Source organism: Rhea americana, unplaced genomic scaffold (assembly GCF_003343005.1).
Source record: "Rhea americana isolate MKP2758 unplaced genomic scaffold, rheAme1 scaffold_196, whole genome shotgun sequence".
Taxonomy (NCBI): domain Eukaryota; kingdom Metazoa; phylum Chordata; class Aves; order Rheiformes; family Rheidae; genus Rhea; species Rhea americana.
This window is the reverse complement of record NW_028186105.1, coordinates 250,833-267,604: the sequence shown is the minus strand read 5'-3', so window position 1 is coordinate 267,604 and position 16,772 is coordinate 250,833. Positions and strand designations below refer to the sequence as shown.

General features: G+C 47.2%; 1 protein-coding gene across 4 annotated transcripts in view; it reads left to right on the top strand.

The window, feature by feature from the left end:
* The window catches only part of FAM219A (family with sequence similarity 219 member A), a 97,257-nt gene extending 83,659 nt beyond the window's left edge, over positions 1–13,598 (top strand). For 2 of the 4 annotated variants that reach the window (XM_085303020.1, XM_085303018.1), the window contains exons 4-6: positions 2,504–2,584; positions 2,963–3,017; positions 4,219–13,598. In XM_085303020.1, the coding sequence (XP_085159146.1) occupies positions 2,504–2,584; positions 2,963–3,017; positions 4,219–4,377 (295 nt within the window). In that variant the 3' untranslated portion in view covers positions 4,378–13,598. The remainder of the gene's footprint in view (positions 1–2,503; positions 2,585–2,962; positions 3,018–4,218) is intronic. The other 2 variants (XR_014895596.1, XM_085303019.1) reach the window with 2 other exon arrangements.
* The last annotated feature ends 3,174 nt before the right edge of the window (positions 13,599–16,772 follow it).

The window sequence follows — 16,772 nt, the reverse complement described above, 5'->3', positions numbered from 1 at the left end:
TTGAGTCATTGGCTTCCTCTAGTCTCTACAAGGGGAAGAAAAAGCCAAAGCCATTTCCCCGTTTTTAACAGTCTACCTTTCTATCAATTATCTTTTCTTTCACTCAGACAATGTGTGTTGCCTCTCCTTGCCCCTACTCCACCTCCTCCTCTTTCCCTGGGTTTTGGTTCCTCTATAGTATCTTTCCGATCTCCTGACATCTGGCCTCTAGTACCAGGTTACCTTCACCGTTCTGTCTCCTCCTGGGGTGAGGGCACAGCCAGCCTTGAGGGTGAAAGGATCTGGATGCATAATGCACCCAGCCCTCCTAAGACCAWATTAAGTGTGAACAAGGCCAATGTGATACTGGCACACTCCACTACGAGCTCAGGCAGAGCCCACGACACCATCCGCAGCATTTCCACGCAGCCAGATATTAGACTGCTGACAGAAATACTAACATCGGTACAGCCCTTTGCAAGCTGGGCGCCTGCCCGCTAGGAACTGTTCTGCGAGAACAGCTCATTTCGTGTAGATCAGCAGCATGACATTGTTAAGTGATCAGCAGTCTCTCTCCTGTAGCTAACTAGTACCGTTCATCCTTTTGCCTCGTATCAGATCATGTTCCAGACTCCGACCCATGTTATTCTGTTAAAATTGATTGACTGTMTTCTCTCTGTAGTCCACTCTGAGCATAAGCTAAACTCAGATTTTGTCATAACATATTTCATGTTGGGTAACCAAAACCATCAAGACAAGAAGCTAATACTAGATCACCTGCAGATGAAAACAGGTACGACTGAAACCCAGCTTTGTTGCAAGTACAGTGGAAAGCAAAGGTAAGGACAGTTAGGATGTGAGGGAAAGACTTTGATCAGGGACAAAGATAGTATCACAGTTACAGAAAAATTAAACTTATGTATTGTTAAGAAAAAAGTAATTTCTCAACAAAAAGATATAGTGGTTTTTTTAATCAAGTGAATTGCACCACAAAGGACTCTTCTCCCAGATTTCCGGATAGTGACTTGTTTATTCAAGACACAGTAACAGCTGCCAGTGAGCATAATTGGAGGTGTGACTTGAAAATCATAGAGTGAGCATGGAAATCAGTACCTCTGACATCTCTCCAGGCAGGCTGCCTCTGCCAGATCACAGCTTCAGTTGCTGGTTCCAGACATCTTTGCTTCTTGACTTCCTTCCTAGTTGCTTTAGGATTAGAAGGACTCTGAATGCTGTGGGAATGGTTCTGAGTTTTGTAAGTGGATCCCATTTTGTACAGTTCTCTGGTGCCAGAGGTTGGAAATTATATATAAATTTTAAAATTAAATTTTTAGTCTTGAATTTCAGTGAGCACAGTAAGAAAATGAGCCTGTATGCCTGCTTTGATGTAACTTTTGATATATTCCGCTCTTCCTGAGCTTTGCCAGTCTTCAGTGCCTGGCAGGCCTTTGTATAAATTGTAACAAACAGCTTCCTGAAATTTTCTAGGGAGAAGCTGAAGAGCATTGCAGCTCATTAAAGAGTGGTTGGAGCATGGATGGGATGAATTATCATCTTCAGGTTTATATTTCCCAAACTCTTAGTGAAGCCCTTCTCCACTGTTGTGTGTCATTAAACACCAGTTCTTAATTTAGAAGCAGATTTGGGTTAATCCACTGAACAAGAAGGTGTTCATCCTACTCTTACTGTTCCCATGCACTGAACACAGACTCTCGCTCCATTTTCCCATTTTCTTGGTTCTTATTTAAATATGAACCAAAATCCTTATGCAGTTTTGTAGATAAAAAGGGAGTTGTGTGTTGTGAACCAGATATCATTGAATTAATGCATTTTTTTTTACCTAGAAGCTCTCAAGTCTAAATTCCATTACATTATTCTCTCAGACAATTAAAGGTGCAAACTCATAGTCAGCTTTTGTAATGCTTCTAATGAACTAAAAGTCATTATAAAATAATGGGATTTTGAAAGTGCTAATCTGACTGGACTTTTACACTGCACCCACCAGCTCATATTTCTCATATTATTAAATTTAGGAGTGACAGCTCAGAAGTGTTCTATTGTGGAGGCTGTGTAGGAATTCAGACCCAATGGCTAAATCCCTGATTTTGAATAGCAGGAGTACCAAGCCACTTGCCCTGGCCTCCTTCTCCCATTTGCTTACTGGCCAGTGTCACTTATTCATTGCTAGGAAACACAAAACAAAAATGAGCAGTCTGATATGACAAGCAATGCTGGCTGAGCAGGTTCACAAGAGTGAAGCACGGGGTGTCCCAACTGTTTTGTCTTCCAGAGAGGAATGGGTTCCCAAGGCATGTTCAGCATTCATTCTTGTGAAATTGCCCTAAACTAGCCAGAGACACAACTTACTTTCTCTGAGTTGTACCAATGTAAAGTCTTCATCAGTGAGGATGGACTTGTGAAAAAATGAAACAGGGAAAACCTCACTATCATGTGACTGTGCCCTAGGCTACGTATGGTACTGAGCTTTATTGTGTGGTTAATGGACAACATTTAATTATTTCAGGCTCGTCGTTCCCAATAAAGGCTATTCATCATTAGATCAGAGTCCAGATGAAAAGCCACTGGTAGCCCTGGATACGGACAGGTATGCAAAGTGTTAATAAGATGATACACCAGCCAGGTTTTTGTGCTAGAATGTAACATTGAAGCTAACTCCTCCTTGGACTTCTACTGAAACTATTCTTGCAGACCACTCTCCCTCTTCCACTCTCCCTCTTCCTTGCTGTTCCCTTTGGCATACGTTGTAAGTGGTCTCTGTGTGTAAACAAGTAGGAAGAGACATGAGTTAAGAGCACTTTTATTAAAAGGTCTGAGGTTCACAGATGAAAGTTGCTCTCCAAACCGCCTTGGTATAACTTCTCTGTGCCTAAAGGATAGCTTCATAGCACAAGATAGGACTAACTAAGGAATACAAATCTCTTTAATTGTTTCCTTCTTTGCTATATGTTGTCCTTCCTTGCAGTGATGATGACTTTGACATGTCCAGATATTCCTCTTCGGGATACTCATCAGCTGAGGTGAGTTATACTCTGTCCTGCCGTGCTTGCCACAGATGCTAATATTAGAGCAGACAGAAGTGGCTTAGAGTAGCCTGTGCAGCCACAAATGGCTATGTGAATCTGGAAGAGGTTGTGGCAGAAACTGTGTCATGTTTCTTCCTTCTTCAGTGATCTAGTTGGCTCACTTCCCTCACTGCTATGGCGCAGGCACAAATTTACCTGCTGTCTGTTTTCACAGCTATCTTTAACTTCACTCAAGCTTTTCCCAGTTCTACTCAGGCCTGCAGTGTTGGCCCATGATGTGCAAAAAGCATCAACCTGCCTGTCATAGCAGCTCAGCAACTGTCTACTTCCTAAGAACACAAATAGGGGCTCTGTGGGCATGCTGTTGTTTCCAGTTCCTGGGAGGATCAGGGTCACCCAATGTATGTTTACTTGAAGCAGACAGAAATTTCAGAGAGAACTTGCAATCCTAAACTTCTGCCCTTTCAAGGAGAAAAGGCAGGAACTTAAGGCTTGTTAATCTCTCTGTATTGTCTCTGAATATATTCCCAAGCCCTCTAGGGAATTAGCAGCTTAGCCTCTGGCTACTGTTTCTATAGGATCTGAATTTACATCCAGGGTGCTGAGCAGCCATTCTGCACACAAGCCACTGGGAGCTCTTCCCCCTTGCATCCCTTCTTTGGGCAAAATACCTTTGAAACTTTATCAAGAGTGGAGACCAGATCAAATGATTTGGTCTTCTCTGGGCCCTTGCATAAAGCATTGTTCATTCAGGTCTAACTAGACAGCACTTGAATCTGAATCTACAAAGAACCAAGTACTGCCAGCAGGGACTTTACCCCCTTTCAACTTCTACAGTGCCCTCAACTTGTAGGAGGGGCTGTCCTGCTGCAAGTCTGTTTATTATCATTACTATTACTTTACTTTAAATGAGGACTCATCTTCATAGAAACAGTATTCCAGAATAAAATAGAATATTAACTTAAAGAACTACAGCTGCTCTGGAATGTCTCACTCTGTAGATATTCCTGTTCTGGAAGAAGTGAGAACAACAGAAGGCAGTCCTTATCTGTGCTCGAAACCTGGGACTCTTCTGTTGGTGGAACAGTTGATAATGATAGGGAAAAGTATTTCAGAATAAGTGACCTCCCTGCACTTCTGACCTGTCAGAAGGAAGAAGTCTCAAGTATTTGACTGTTTGTCTCTTTGTCTGTAGCAGATCAACCAAGACTTGAACATCCAGCTGCTAAAGGATGGGTACCGGTTAGATGAGATCCCAGATGACGAGGACCTCGACCTAATCCCCCCTAAATCGGTCAACCCTACCTGCATGTGTTGCCAAGCCACCTCCTCCACCGCCTGTCACATCCAGTAGTGAGGCCGGCAGGCTGTGATCAGTGCTTTCCACTATAACTGTAAAACTTAACAGCCATTGCTTCCTCCTATGGTAGGACGTGCACCTCTTTGTGTTCATGGAGCCAGGAGAAACCAAAAAATCCATTTTATGATTGGTTGATAAGTTATTTTAAGCTATGGTTAAACAAAGCAGAAGTTTCTCAAAGTGCCAGGCAGTGCCTAGCGGAACTGACTGGTCTGGAGAATGAATGCAGAAGAGCCCAAAGATACCTCCTTGGTAGGCACTGGAGATGATTTGTAAGGTGTCTGTTCCAGAATAGGAAGGATCAGATGGGGCTCCAGTTAATCCTACCCAACAAAACCAATCCATTTGCAAGATCAGAGTTGAGTCTGAGATGCCAGGGATTTTTAACCAGGGAAGGAGGTCAGTTCTTAATTCATTCACTAAACCTGATCAGTTTGTATCAACCAAAATTATTCCGTAATCAGGGCACAGGCATGGGAACAGAGTAGGGCATTCAATATTATGGCAGATCTAGCCAGGACTAACATAACACTATTCTTTCACTTGCAAAGAGATCAAGTAGATAGCATTTCACTCTGAGTCAGTACTAGCTAGAACTGTCTTGTCGCATACCAATGCAGTCTACCCTTAGTTCCACATTAAATTATCATCAATCAGATCAGATTCAATCTGCAATCCATCCATACTCTTCTAGGATTCAGTCCTTGCTGGAGAATACCATGCTCATGGATACTCCGGTCACATTTACTGACTTCAGCCTATGCTTAATTCCTGTGAGACCCATATGCTTTCAAAAATGTTAAACTTTGTTCAAAAAAGAAAAAATTAGCCCTGCACCAAAACAGGACGAGCTGTAGTGTCTGAAGGTCAGTATGGAAAAAGCTAGTTGAAGAAAGCACATTTCTATGGGACTCAAACGTTTATGTTCTCTTGATGCTGAGTCTTTGCATGCCTACAGAAGAGATTTGTTAACACTGAAGGCATCTATGTGGTGGTGGCATACATTAACAGAGTTTTCAGCAGCAGAGAGAATATGAACAGATTCAGCTCAAAAAAAGCCATGAGAGGAAGCTGCTGTTTATCTCATCTTTTCCCTCTTCTGAACCAAGTTTTGTTTGTGTTARAACACTGTCCTGTGTAGGGAACGATTGTGTTTATTTGGTGCTGGAATGATCAGGAAACGTAGTGGTAAATTAGTTGCTGGACTGARTTACCAGTTCACCAACTGTTCACCAAATGAATGCACATTCATTTCTGGAATTAGGAAATGTGTTCTCTCTCTCTGGTCAGTCTTCAACTGTTGGCTTCAGAATACCTGGAACTCAGGTTATGATTGGGCTGGCATTTTTCGTTGAGAAAAAATCCTTTGACACAGACACAACTGTGTATTTTTCTGCTCTTTCATGAAGGACTGCCTGCCTTGCTTCTGTGCTTGCTTTAGATCCTGTGAAGGCAAGAAGTGAGGAAAATTATAAGTTTCCCGTGCAAATTTCCTTTCAAAATTCCTCTGCATCACAAGAAAGAGCCTGAATTCCACCCCAAAGTGCAGATCCTCTGTTTGAAATTTGCACATAGTCGRTTGAGTCTTTAAGAAGTCCTCTTAGTGATTAGGAAAAAACGCTTGTTTTTAAACATTACAGGTTTTTAACTCTGTGCATGCAAGGCACGGTATAGTACATGTTGTGATCAAAAGATCAGACACATAGGAATCTCTGGGCTCTACTATTCACTAGTTGACTGTGGCTGACCACTAAAGCTGTATTTGCCCTCCTCCATAAAACAGGGGCCTTGCTATCTCCCAGGGAACAGAGATTATTGGGCAGTGTTGCTTACTAAGCAGATCTGCTTCCCTGTGCAAAAGTGCTAGTTAACTTGCCAACTTCTCTAGGAAGAGAACRCTCCTTACTTGAATTTCTCCTCCTTTGTAATCACAGGTAACACTAAGAAAGAATATTTCCAAAACATTTCTTAAGAAGCACAAACCATCAGGTCCCCAATTCTTCACTTCTTCCTTCATGAGCCTGCTTTTCTCTCCAATGCTGGCTCCGGTGTGAGATTAGCCAGTTGACTGGAGGGAGAAGAAGAGCTCTCACAACACAGGCTAAGGAGAAGAAAAGGGGGGGAAAAAACTTTCTTAAGGAGTCTTTTTCTTAAGTGTGGAATCTGGTCAAAACTTAACAGCAATCCCATGGTCAAAKCAAATCCTACAGGACATGGCCAACTCTCTTTCAATGTTCATTGTCCTAAAGCAGGATTGTGCATTGGTACCATGCAAATTCCTTGTCCTATTTATCCTCCTGTTTCTGTGTCTGTCTCTTCCAAACAGACTACACAAACTCAATCTTCCCCAGAACCTTTGCCCCAGAGCACAGAGCATTTTGGCGTACCTGCTAGAACAATGAGGTGTCCTGCTTACAAGGGTAAAGCTTGGCAGATTGCAGGTCCCACGGGTCTCTGTCACACTATCTCTGTGTTCAGGGAAAGATGGAGCAAGACATGCTGAGACTGAGTCTTCCAAGGCTACACCCCCCCTCTGAAGGACAGACCTCCCCTAATAACCTTTGCCCAGTGCAGCACTATGAAGTCCTTTTATTGCCCCTATTACTCGTCTGTTTTTTGCCTGCTACGTGCCCTGAAGCAATCCTACAGCCCTGCAGTTGCCCGCAACCCTTTGCACTGTGTGATATGCACCTGTTTTCAGCATAACCCTTTAGGGTCCCTGGGAGAACACTACACTTGCATATAGGACTGAAAGAGATGAGTTTAAATATTATCTACAACCAGTGCTTCCCCCAAGTACAGAGAGAAGCACAAACCAAGTGTTTTTCCCTGCTCACAGAAGTAGTTGGTTGCACAAATAGCTGGTTTGGCGTGATAGTACAGGACCATAARATGGCAATTTTTTGGCTTCTCCTCTCTATGTTTTGTGTTCATATATTTTATTAGGGGAATTAAGTAGAAAGGGTGGGAAAAGTAGTTACCTGTGTAGGGTTGTTTTCAGGAAGGCTGAATGAATTAAGGCAATGCACATGTGGCTATCACAGAAAATGGACCACTAACCCTTCTGAACCGCAGCCCCTTAAGCAGGTTATGACTGTGGGGTGTGTTTGTTGGCTCGCTGTGGAATACAACAGACAACCCGGCAGGACGTATTAACTGCAGATTGGGTTGGCTTTCCCTGTCTGGTCTTACACTTGGACCTTTGCTTCAGCCGGAAAGTWTTCCTTGTGCCCTCAGTGGTGGTTAGGCTGTGGTGACTCTCCCTGGGAAGGTGTGTAGATATGTTGCCATTCTGTCACTGCTCTCCTTAGATCAGTTTGGGCTGCCATAGCCCAGAGAAGGCAAGAGCGAAGAGTGCAGTCCTGTCTGTCTATTATAGCATTATAAAGCCCTGAAGTCTACAAAGCTTCTGGGCACTGTTCTGGCTGCAGATCACTTGCAGGAAAGCAAATCATTCCTTGTTCCAGTCTTTGCACTAAACCAGATAGTCTTCTCAGGCCYCATTTCCAGTTCAAAGCCCTGCAGAATACCAAGGGGAGGAGCACAACAGAGCATGAAAGGCTGCATCACTGTCCATCTAAATTACCACGCAAATAGGATAACTTCTTATATTGACACTGGCCCTCCACAAAAGAATTTGCATTTGATGCCCCCTAAAGCCAGGCTGGGTTTTTGTTAGGACCTCTACAATTTTAGTCACCAAATTACCTGAGTGTAAGTGAATCCTTTCCTTCTRTCAGATTTTAATTTTGTCCTTGAACGCGAGCTAGCTTTGGACTGCCAAGTCTCAGCTCTCRACTCTTGTCTCTCCTATCAGTCTGTAAACTCCCTATTTCAAGATACCTGTGCTCAAGAAAAGCTGAATGTGAATATCYTGGTGTTGAGAGAGGTGTCTGGGTACCATGATGTAGTCTGCCYTTCTGATGGTTTTATTATAGGATTTGTCTGGAAGAAGGCTGATGTCCAGACAACTATCCTAAAGGCTCATCTGATAAGATATCTTATCAGACATATCTTGATGTGAACCTTTGGAAGAGCATTGGATCATTTCTGACATTTCTGCATGCCTGCACCCAACGTGTATGTTTGGTAGTTGGGTCAGCCATGCTTGTCTGGTTATCTTGCCTGCAGATGCTTTGCAACTGCAAAAACAGGCAGCCAAGCCTGCTGCTGGACTTCAGAAGGGACTTCAGGAAGCTGTGCTCGCCCACGGACAGGATGGACTGGGTTGCTTCTGGTTTGGCTCTTCAGCTCCTTTCCCRGAAAGAGGCACCTGCTCTGCTCAGTTGTGTATTGGCTGACACGTTTGTGTGAAATCCTGAGCAGAATTCTTTCCTCTCCATACRGACTGTCTTTGGGCTGGCCTGCAAGCTGTACAAAAGAGTGCATGGGGCTTGGGAAGTACAGCACCCAGTATGTGACTGAAAAGAAAGAAGATGCTTTTGAAGAGAGGAAGGATCCAGCTGGGCACCAGATGGGATGACAGAAAAAAGAAAAACAAGTAGTAACTGGAAAGGTTGCCAAGTGCTGGCTTGGCCTAGGGCAGATCCCAGTTGTCCAAGTTAATCTGTCTCAGTGCAGTGCTGATACCAGCAGAGAGCAAAGTTCACTTTCAGATACACACACCACAGCCAGAATACTATGGCAGAGTCTGCTGGACTATTAGAGCACAGAAATGCGATCAGGTGTCCCTTTCTGCTGTTGGTACATGGTACATTCGTTGTAGCCTCAGGCAGGTCACATCCCTGCTCCATGTCCATGCCTTTCTGCAGCATGAGGGAGAAACCTGCCTTCCCGGGATGCTAGCACCACCCTGCATGGATGTTGCCAAGTGTGTGGCAGGTGCCACTGATAAGATAGCTCTGCAAGCAAGATGCAAAAAGGATCCTGTAAAAGTGTTACAGATATTTTCAAAGTRCTACAAAGAACAGCAACACAGCTCTCTCTCCCTCTGTTTACTCACTTCTGATGTTTCTTGCGTGTGCCGTGAGGCTGCAGGGTGGAGATTAATAGAGAGATTGAACAGCTTTGGGGGCAGATGTTTGGCAAAGATTTGTTGCCCMGTTATTTGGCAGCTGGCTTTTGCACAGCTGGCTTCCCAGTCTGCATGCTGCCAGAAGGAACATGCAAAGATTTGATGGCCCAATAGCACCATCCCCTGCTAGCAGAGTTAAGGAACTTAAGAGTGCAAGTGGATTTACAACTGGGATGGTCAGTACTAATGGGAAGGAAGAGAGCATTAAAGGATTCATTTGTGATATTTCCAGGGCAGTTTCATGCTCTTATTTTTTAACATTCATGTAATGATTTCATAGTATAAAAAAGCAGTGTTCCCTGGGCTCTTCTTTTACTTTCCGTTTATCCTTCAAGCACACCTGGGATATGACTGCTCTTACCTAGAATGAGATAGGCTTTGTCATCTGAATGCTGCTTGGCTCAGCAAGCATGAGCTGTCATGAATTTATCCTGTCTTTGACCTTGTCACCCTTTAGAGCTGACTCACCACAACACCTTTCCTTTTGACTTCTTGTATTTCAAAAGAAACATCTGCATAGATGGCAAAGWGCACAGCAGAAGTGCAGCTGGATTACCCTACTGGGGCTAACGGGAAGGCATGGGAAGATGTTCATTTTAAGGTGCTTTTCAGCTTCTAGGAGAATGTGGCATCATTGTCACTTCCTTTCAAGGCTTCCCTGTGCGAAGGATTGCTCGAAACTTTGAACTGCATCTCATCAGACAAAGCTGCCTGTGTTACAGAGCCACGCACACCCTGAGGCAGAAGGCCCAGCATAAAGGAAGAGTTGAGACCTGGCATCAGCTACAAGAGATTAATGCCAGACTGATAGGGTGCAGAATTCTCACAGGAGCTTGCACACACATTTTAACTTCCTGTCRTGTACAGCTGAGCTGTTGCATTGAGGGAAGCCTCCAAAAAATTACAGCCACATCCCCTCCTTCAGCCCTGGTGGCAGTGCTAAATGCACAGCAGCTAAATGCAGTCCGGCTGAGCGCTCCTCTGACAGTTTGCTGGGAAGGCAAAGGCCAGGGGCTAATTGAGGTTACCCAGAGCAGAGCACAGTGGCCCACACAAGCGGTGAGCTCAGGGGTCGCATGGGAAACCACATCTCGGAGCTGCACTGACACTGGCAGCACCACTTGCAGCTTTCTCCTGCAGCCACAGAGAGCAGCTCTTCCCACTGCTTCCCAGACCCAGCTGCCAGCAGAAACTGGTGATGGGTGCGAGCCCTTCTTTTCCTCAAAAAAACTGCTTCGGCAAAAGAAGTCTTTGCYATCGGTGGGAGCATGTCGTGCTAATTGTGCCTGATCTGTGAAGCAGCCATTTCCATAGTAACAAGTTGTGATATAGGCAATGAGATTACATCAGGGAGGGGAAGGTACAAAGGCCTCATTAAAATTTGACTGCCTCAAACACCTAACTGGATGCCAGCACAGTAGGTACCAGGAAAAGAAAAGGCCACAAAAAAGCCATGCTGAGATGAGTCCCGGTACCCAAGGAGATGTTTACTCCCCCCTCCCCCCCCTCCCCCGGAGCAACGTTTCTCCCCTAGTTGCCCATTCAACTGCCCCGAGTGAGTTCACCCAGCAACATGGCTTTCCACGCTAGCTACCCTCTCACGTCTGGGTTGAGTGGCTTCCAGAAGAGCCAGGACTCCATTTGTTACCCGTCCTCCTCAAACCCACATGATCGAGGAGACACAAAGCTTGTTGAGAGATATAACACAGATCCAGAGAGAAAGTTGGARAAATTAGACAAGCTGTCTTCACAACAGCCATTCTGGTTTCTATCACCTTGCTGTCCTTCCCCAGCTCATAAGAGTTCTCTGCTCAGTTTCCTGCATGGAAAAGCTGCCAGGGATAGCAGATATGTCCAGCTTGTAGCCACCTCTGTCCAGAGACAAATCAAAGGCAAACATCAGACCAGCAGGAGATTCAACAAACATGATGATGGGTTAGCTGCAGAGCAGACCTGGATTTCTCTTCAAACTCCCCAGTGGCCCAAGCGTGCTGGGGAAGGCTGTGTGGTTGGAGGTTAGCCGGACTAGAATAAAACCTCTGTCTCTGATCCAGCAAGCCGAGCTGGCCAGCTTCACCTTTCCAGGGTCRATATTGCGGAGCCAAGCTCGGGGATCCAAGGCCTGCCTCTCAGTAGTCCAGGTGCTGCCTTCATGGGTCCGAGACCCATGACGGAAGTGGGGTGGGAGACCTGTCGGCCGCCCCTTGCTGCACAGGGCAACACATTCTAAGGCAAGCAGAAGCACTGGTAGGGCYGTAGTTCTGCAGCAAGAAAGACTCTTGCCGAGGATGAAGTCTTTTCAGGGGAGAAAATTCAGAAAGACTTTTTTCCCCTTTTTGCACATTTTTAACCATTTTTACTCCTTCCACTGGGGTTACTGAACCCCCAGTTTAATAAAGAAGGAAATGAATCACCATTAAATAGTTTTCTAAAGGGTTCTGAAAGCAGGCGCCACTTGCATGCAGAAATCTACGTCTAACATGTTACTTCCAGACCTCCTTTTGCATCCCGTAGATGAGTCACCTTTTGTGCTGTGCGGGGACTGGGGTGGGAGAATCAGAACGCGTCAAACAGCTGCAGCTTTCCAAGCGAACTCAAAAGAAGAATCAGACAACAAAAGGGGGAAAGCAGCAGCAGCAACAATAAAAGTATAACTAGTTGTCACAGGTAAACTTTGGTATCCGTGTCCAGTGGTTAGTTCTAGGTCGCAAGCCTTGTTATATTGCACACGTCCTTCTTTCACGCCTCTTTTTTCAAAGCAGCCGTTGTCTTTTTTTCCCCCATGAACTAAYGATGAGCAGCAGAGGCAGTTGTACCAAAACGGCTCTCAGCCCAGTTCTGCGTCCCCGTCTCCCACCCAAACCCAAGCCAGTCCAGACAATTGTTAACCATCATAAGTTGTAATTTTTAGTAACTCCACTKGGATTTCTTTCACAGCTTCCTCCACAAGTACTCTAGCAGGGAAGCACTGGAGGCTCTTGTATCCCAAGGAGCTTCTTTGCCCCCTGGCAGCACCTAGCAGCCGTGCACCTTACTGGGAATGTACTGGGTCAATGTTGGTGAGATCTGGCACTGCCCATCTTGCATACGTGGCAGCTGATGGGAATCCACTGGGGGAAGTGGCTACTATCCCTTTTCTTTTCTTTTTGGAGGGAGAGGAGAACATTTTTTTAGCATTACAATTATTGTCCACTTCCCAGTGGCCAAGTTAGGGGCTGCATTAATATTTGGGGTTGACTGGCTGCTTGGGCAGGCATGGAGCTTCACACTGACTTTCATGGCTAAATGTATCCAGAGCCTGGATACAGATTGGATTTCTCCCTTACCGCAAAGAGCTGGTTGTGCTTTCAGCAGTGTCACTGGCACCGGTTCACGATTACTGGCAGACAGGTCCARATCAAATTTGAACTTCCGTTTTGTGTCCTCAGCTTGAAGAAAACTAAACCCAAGTAAATGTTTCCAAGGTCTCCTTTCACCATGCGGTATGTGGTGCCCCAGGGGAGAGGATGGCAGGAGGCATTTGTGGGTCACTGGAAGCGAGATCCTTTTTGGATATGTTTAATGAAAATGTCTTTTTGGCGGAGAGACCTCCTGACCTTTGCGTAAATCTCAGAGCAGGAGATGTATTTTCAACTGTCCTTGCATATAGTGAAACATAGCTGAAACAGCCAAATGCAAAGTAGAGTTAAACATAGGATTTGACCTGAATAACCTTTTAATTAGGAAGATAAATTTGTTGTAGCTTGACCTTAGTCCATGTTAGGAACCTGCTAATCATTTGACATGCGGAGTGCATTAATGCCGCACTTAACTTGGCCATTGGTTTTATTATCTGGTTTGGGGGTGTTTTTTTTCACTCCTGAAGCATCAATTTGCATCTGGTAAAGGTTTTAATTTTTCTTTCTCATTCAGAACATGTAGCACACTGTTGTACTTCTGTTCCCGTCCGCGTAGAGTATTGCCTTAAACAGATCAGTTGTGTTGTGGTTTGTTTTGTTTGTATTTTTTTCTACCATCAGTTTTATGCATTAATTTATTTTAAAAATGTGGGGTTTTTTTGAAAAACATGAAACATGTATAATATTTTTTTTAACATTTCCATTGCAGTATTTATCATTGTTACTGGTTGTGTGTAGTGTAACAGAACTAATGATATTAAAAAGCATACATATGAAAACCAGCCTGCCAGCCTTTGTCATTGGAGCGGACTGAAAGGAGGGATGAGAGGGTACAAACTGCGGCTTTGCATCTGAGGCCCCAGCAGCCGCTGATACTGAAATCRGGGAATGGAGGAAGGAATGGAGAGAGCTGCAGATCGGACGCTGCTCTGGCCATCCCCACCCCAGGAGGCGCTGGCAGAGCAGAATCCAGGGAGACGCTTAAACACAAGGTTTTGCACTGATGTCCTTCACTTGGGCCCCCAGCTCCAGCTCGAGGAAGACAAGACCTCTCCTGGAAGAGGTCCTGGGACCAATGAGGGGSGCAGAGAGATGGTCTGTCAGTGGGGTGATCGCTGGAGCCCTCTTGGAAAAAGAGGGGCCTTAGAGACCAGCCCTGCCCTCGCATGCGCACTCCCTCTCTGCATGGGGAAATACCACAGAAGAAAAATCCTTTCCCAGAGACACCCTTGGTTGATGTGTTGTGTTTGCAGGGGCAGTCATGGTCTGCTGCCTGCCCTTAAGCAACGAAGTAGTAGGTTACATATGCTAAAGCTGGGAGGGGGCTTTCTTATTGTATGGGGAAGAAATGGTGCTAGATTTGGTCAGTCTTCATGCCGTGGTCAAAACCAGCCTATCTGTGCCCAGGAAAAGCAACTGGTGTGGACCTGGTCCACAGGGCACAGTTAAAGCTGCCATGGCTACCCCCGGCATTGGGGAACAAATCCTCCCCAGGACTGTGGGGGCCGGGTGTTGGACTCCATCCTTGCAACTGAGCTGCATCTTTCCTCCAAAGAGTAACAGAGGCAGCAAGAAGCAATGGATCTATACACCGCCGACAGGTAAAACAACCCGTTCTGCTTTGCAGCCATTTCTAACCCTCAAAGCCATCGGTACAAGACCTGAGCGCTGATTCTGCAGTCCAATACCTTACTGTTTAACTAAAGCAAGACTGTACTGTGTTAAGCCCTGTGTCCGAAGCAGAGGATGAATTTTAGCAAGGGAACACAGCCAGAAAGCCAGGTTTGAGGCTTCTGCCAGCCCTGGCTGGTTTAAGGGCCTTCTGTGGAAACAAACTGGGAGATGTCAGGCCCTTTCAGAGGMCAGCAGCAGCCCTTCATAAGCAGCTTCAGTTGAGGTTCAAGACTGCTGGCAACCCCAGTGCAGGCGACCAGCTCTCCCCGCAGTGAAACAGCCTGGAGGGAGAGGCTAGACTGTGTCTTGGCTGAGCAGCATCAGGGGATCTCTCCCGCTGGGTGCTTTCCTCAAGCAATAACATTTTTAGGATAAAATTCAGCCTAAACATGTGTTTAAGATCTCATCAATCTGCATTAGTGAGCTTGAGCCACCTTTGCATGGATTTGTCTGACAGCTGGGGAGAGTAGCACAGAAAAGGGTCAATACTGCTGCATTTCTCCTTGGCTCTCCTCCCACGCTGTTGCTTTGCTACGTTTTCCTTCAGCTCATCCGCGGATGACCTAGGGCCACCAATGACAAATGGAGGAGCTGGGCAGTGGTCCCAGGACCCCGGAGGGAGCCGCAGCAGTGCCATGGATGTCTCAGTACCCTCCACTTCTGCTTGCTTTCTAGTTAACTAAAGCAAACCCCTGTGTAAGAGCAAATCACGGGGTCCCTCTGCCACTCTCACGCTGCCCAAAGGGGAAGGTGGCAGTGGGGACTGCTCGTGCTGGAGAAGTTGCCATGGGGCCACACAACACGATGGAGAGGCTGCTGCAGCTGGCTGGGGGGTGAAGGTGGGAGAGAGGGGCAGTTCCTGCTCRGACCCCCTTTCCCGCGCTCCGATGGGCTGCCTCCGCACTGCTGACGGCAGGGCAGGTGCGGGTGGCGGGAATCGCTGCTGCACCCGCGGGCTGGGAAGGGCTTGCAGGAGGGGATGGGGCTTGCAGAGAGCTGAGCTTGGGTTGCTGGAGGCCAGCRGGGTGTGAAGATCAACAGCAGTTTATTTTCTTCCTTTCGCCTCTGACGGCGCATTAGTCACGTTTGGCTGGAGGTGTCTGGGCGTCCCGGGTGGGCCGGCGCCCCAAGGGAGCTGGCACCCTGGCGTCCCAAGCAAACAGGCAGGGCTTGGCAGCCCATCTCAGGGGCAGTTTGGCATCCACCTCCTGGAGATGGACGTGGGTCCACCTCAGCCATCCCCCAAAACGTGGCGACAGCTGGTTTGAGCTGCTGAGAGCCCTCGTGGGGCCAGAGCCCAGGAGCAGAACGGGGCTCCGAGACAGCACAGCGTAAGGGTGCCGTTACCGACCCATTACTAACCCAAACCTCAGGAAACACGAAGCATCAGAACCCAGGTCTGTGGGGCCAGCTGGGCCCTGGYGTACGTCCGCGAGCGACCTCAGAGCGTGCAGCAGGATCTCGGCTGGGGGGTGACCCATGCCTGCTGCTGCTCCCCAGCCCGTATGGGTCTGGTGTCTTGACCCCACAGGCAAGCATGGGACTCTGGATGGTGCAGCCCACAGAAGAGGGGTTTCCTCTGGGAGACCCCGGAGTTAACAGACCCCACGTGCACCACGGCTGGTGCCACCACGCTGTGCGGTTGCTGCAGCCGGGGGGCACACTCCCCACGGACCCCATGGCTGACAAGTGCAGACAAAGCAGAAGTGGCACCGCAGACCCACAGCACGGACATCTCGGCGCTGGGGAGCCCTTCCCCGYTAATGGGCGCCTTGTCACCCACCAAGCCGGGCYGAGCACGAGGTCACCTGCTGATGATATTTTCAATTTTGTTTCTAGYTGTRCTATASTGTTAGCTTTGTTATAACCTCTTGTCTTTAATAAATTCTCACATTTGACAAACGATGGGCTCRTGAGTTCGCTGCAACTAACCCCAGAACCCAAAAGAAGCCGAGACGCGGCTCTAGCGGCGCGGCGCAGCTCTGGTTCCCAGCCTTTGGCCACCGCTCGCTTCTTCGCTTTTGCCCTGGCTCTGATTGCACGGCCTGGACGTCCTGATGGGGTTAAGGTAGGTGAGACGACCTGGACGCTGGCAGCGATGCTGCACGAGATCCAGACCTGGAGCCCTGCCCCAGCGGCAGCGGCACAGCCTGGGATCGGGGACGCCCGCCCGGAGCAGAGCCATCTCCCACCAGTGGGGGCCCAAACCACCTCCCGTCGCGGCCACCCGGAGCGTCCCGCGGGACGGGCGTGGGGCAGGGGGTGACCCGAGTCCCCTCACC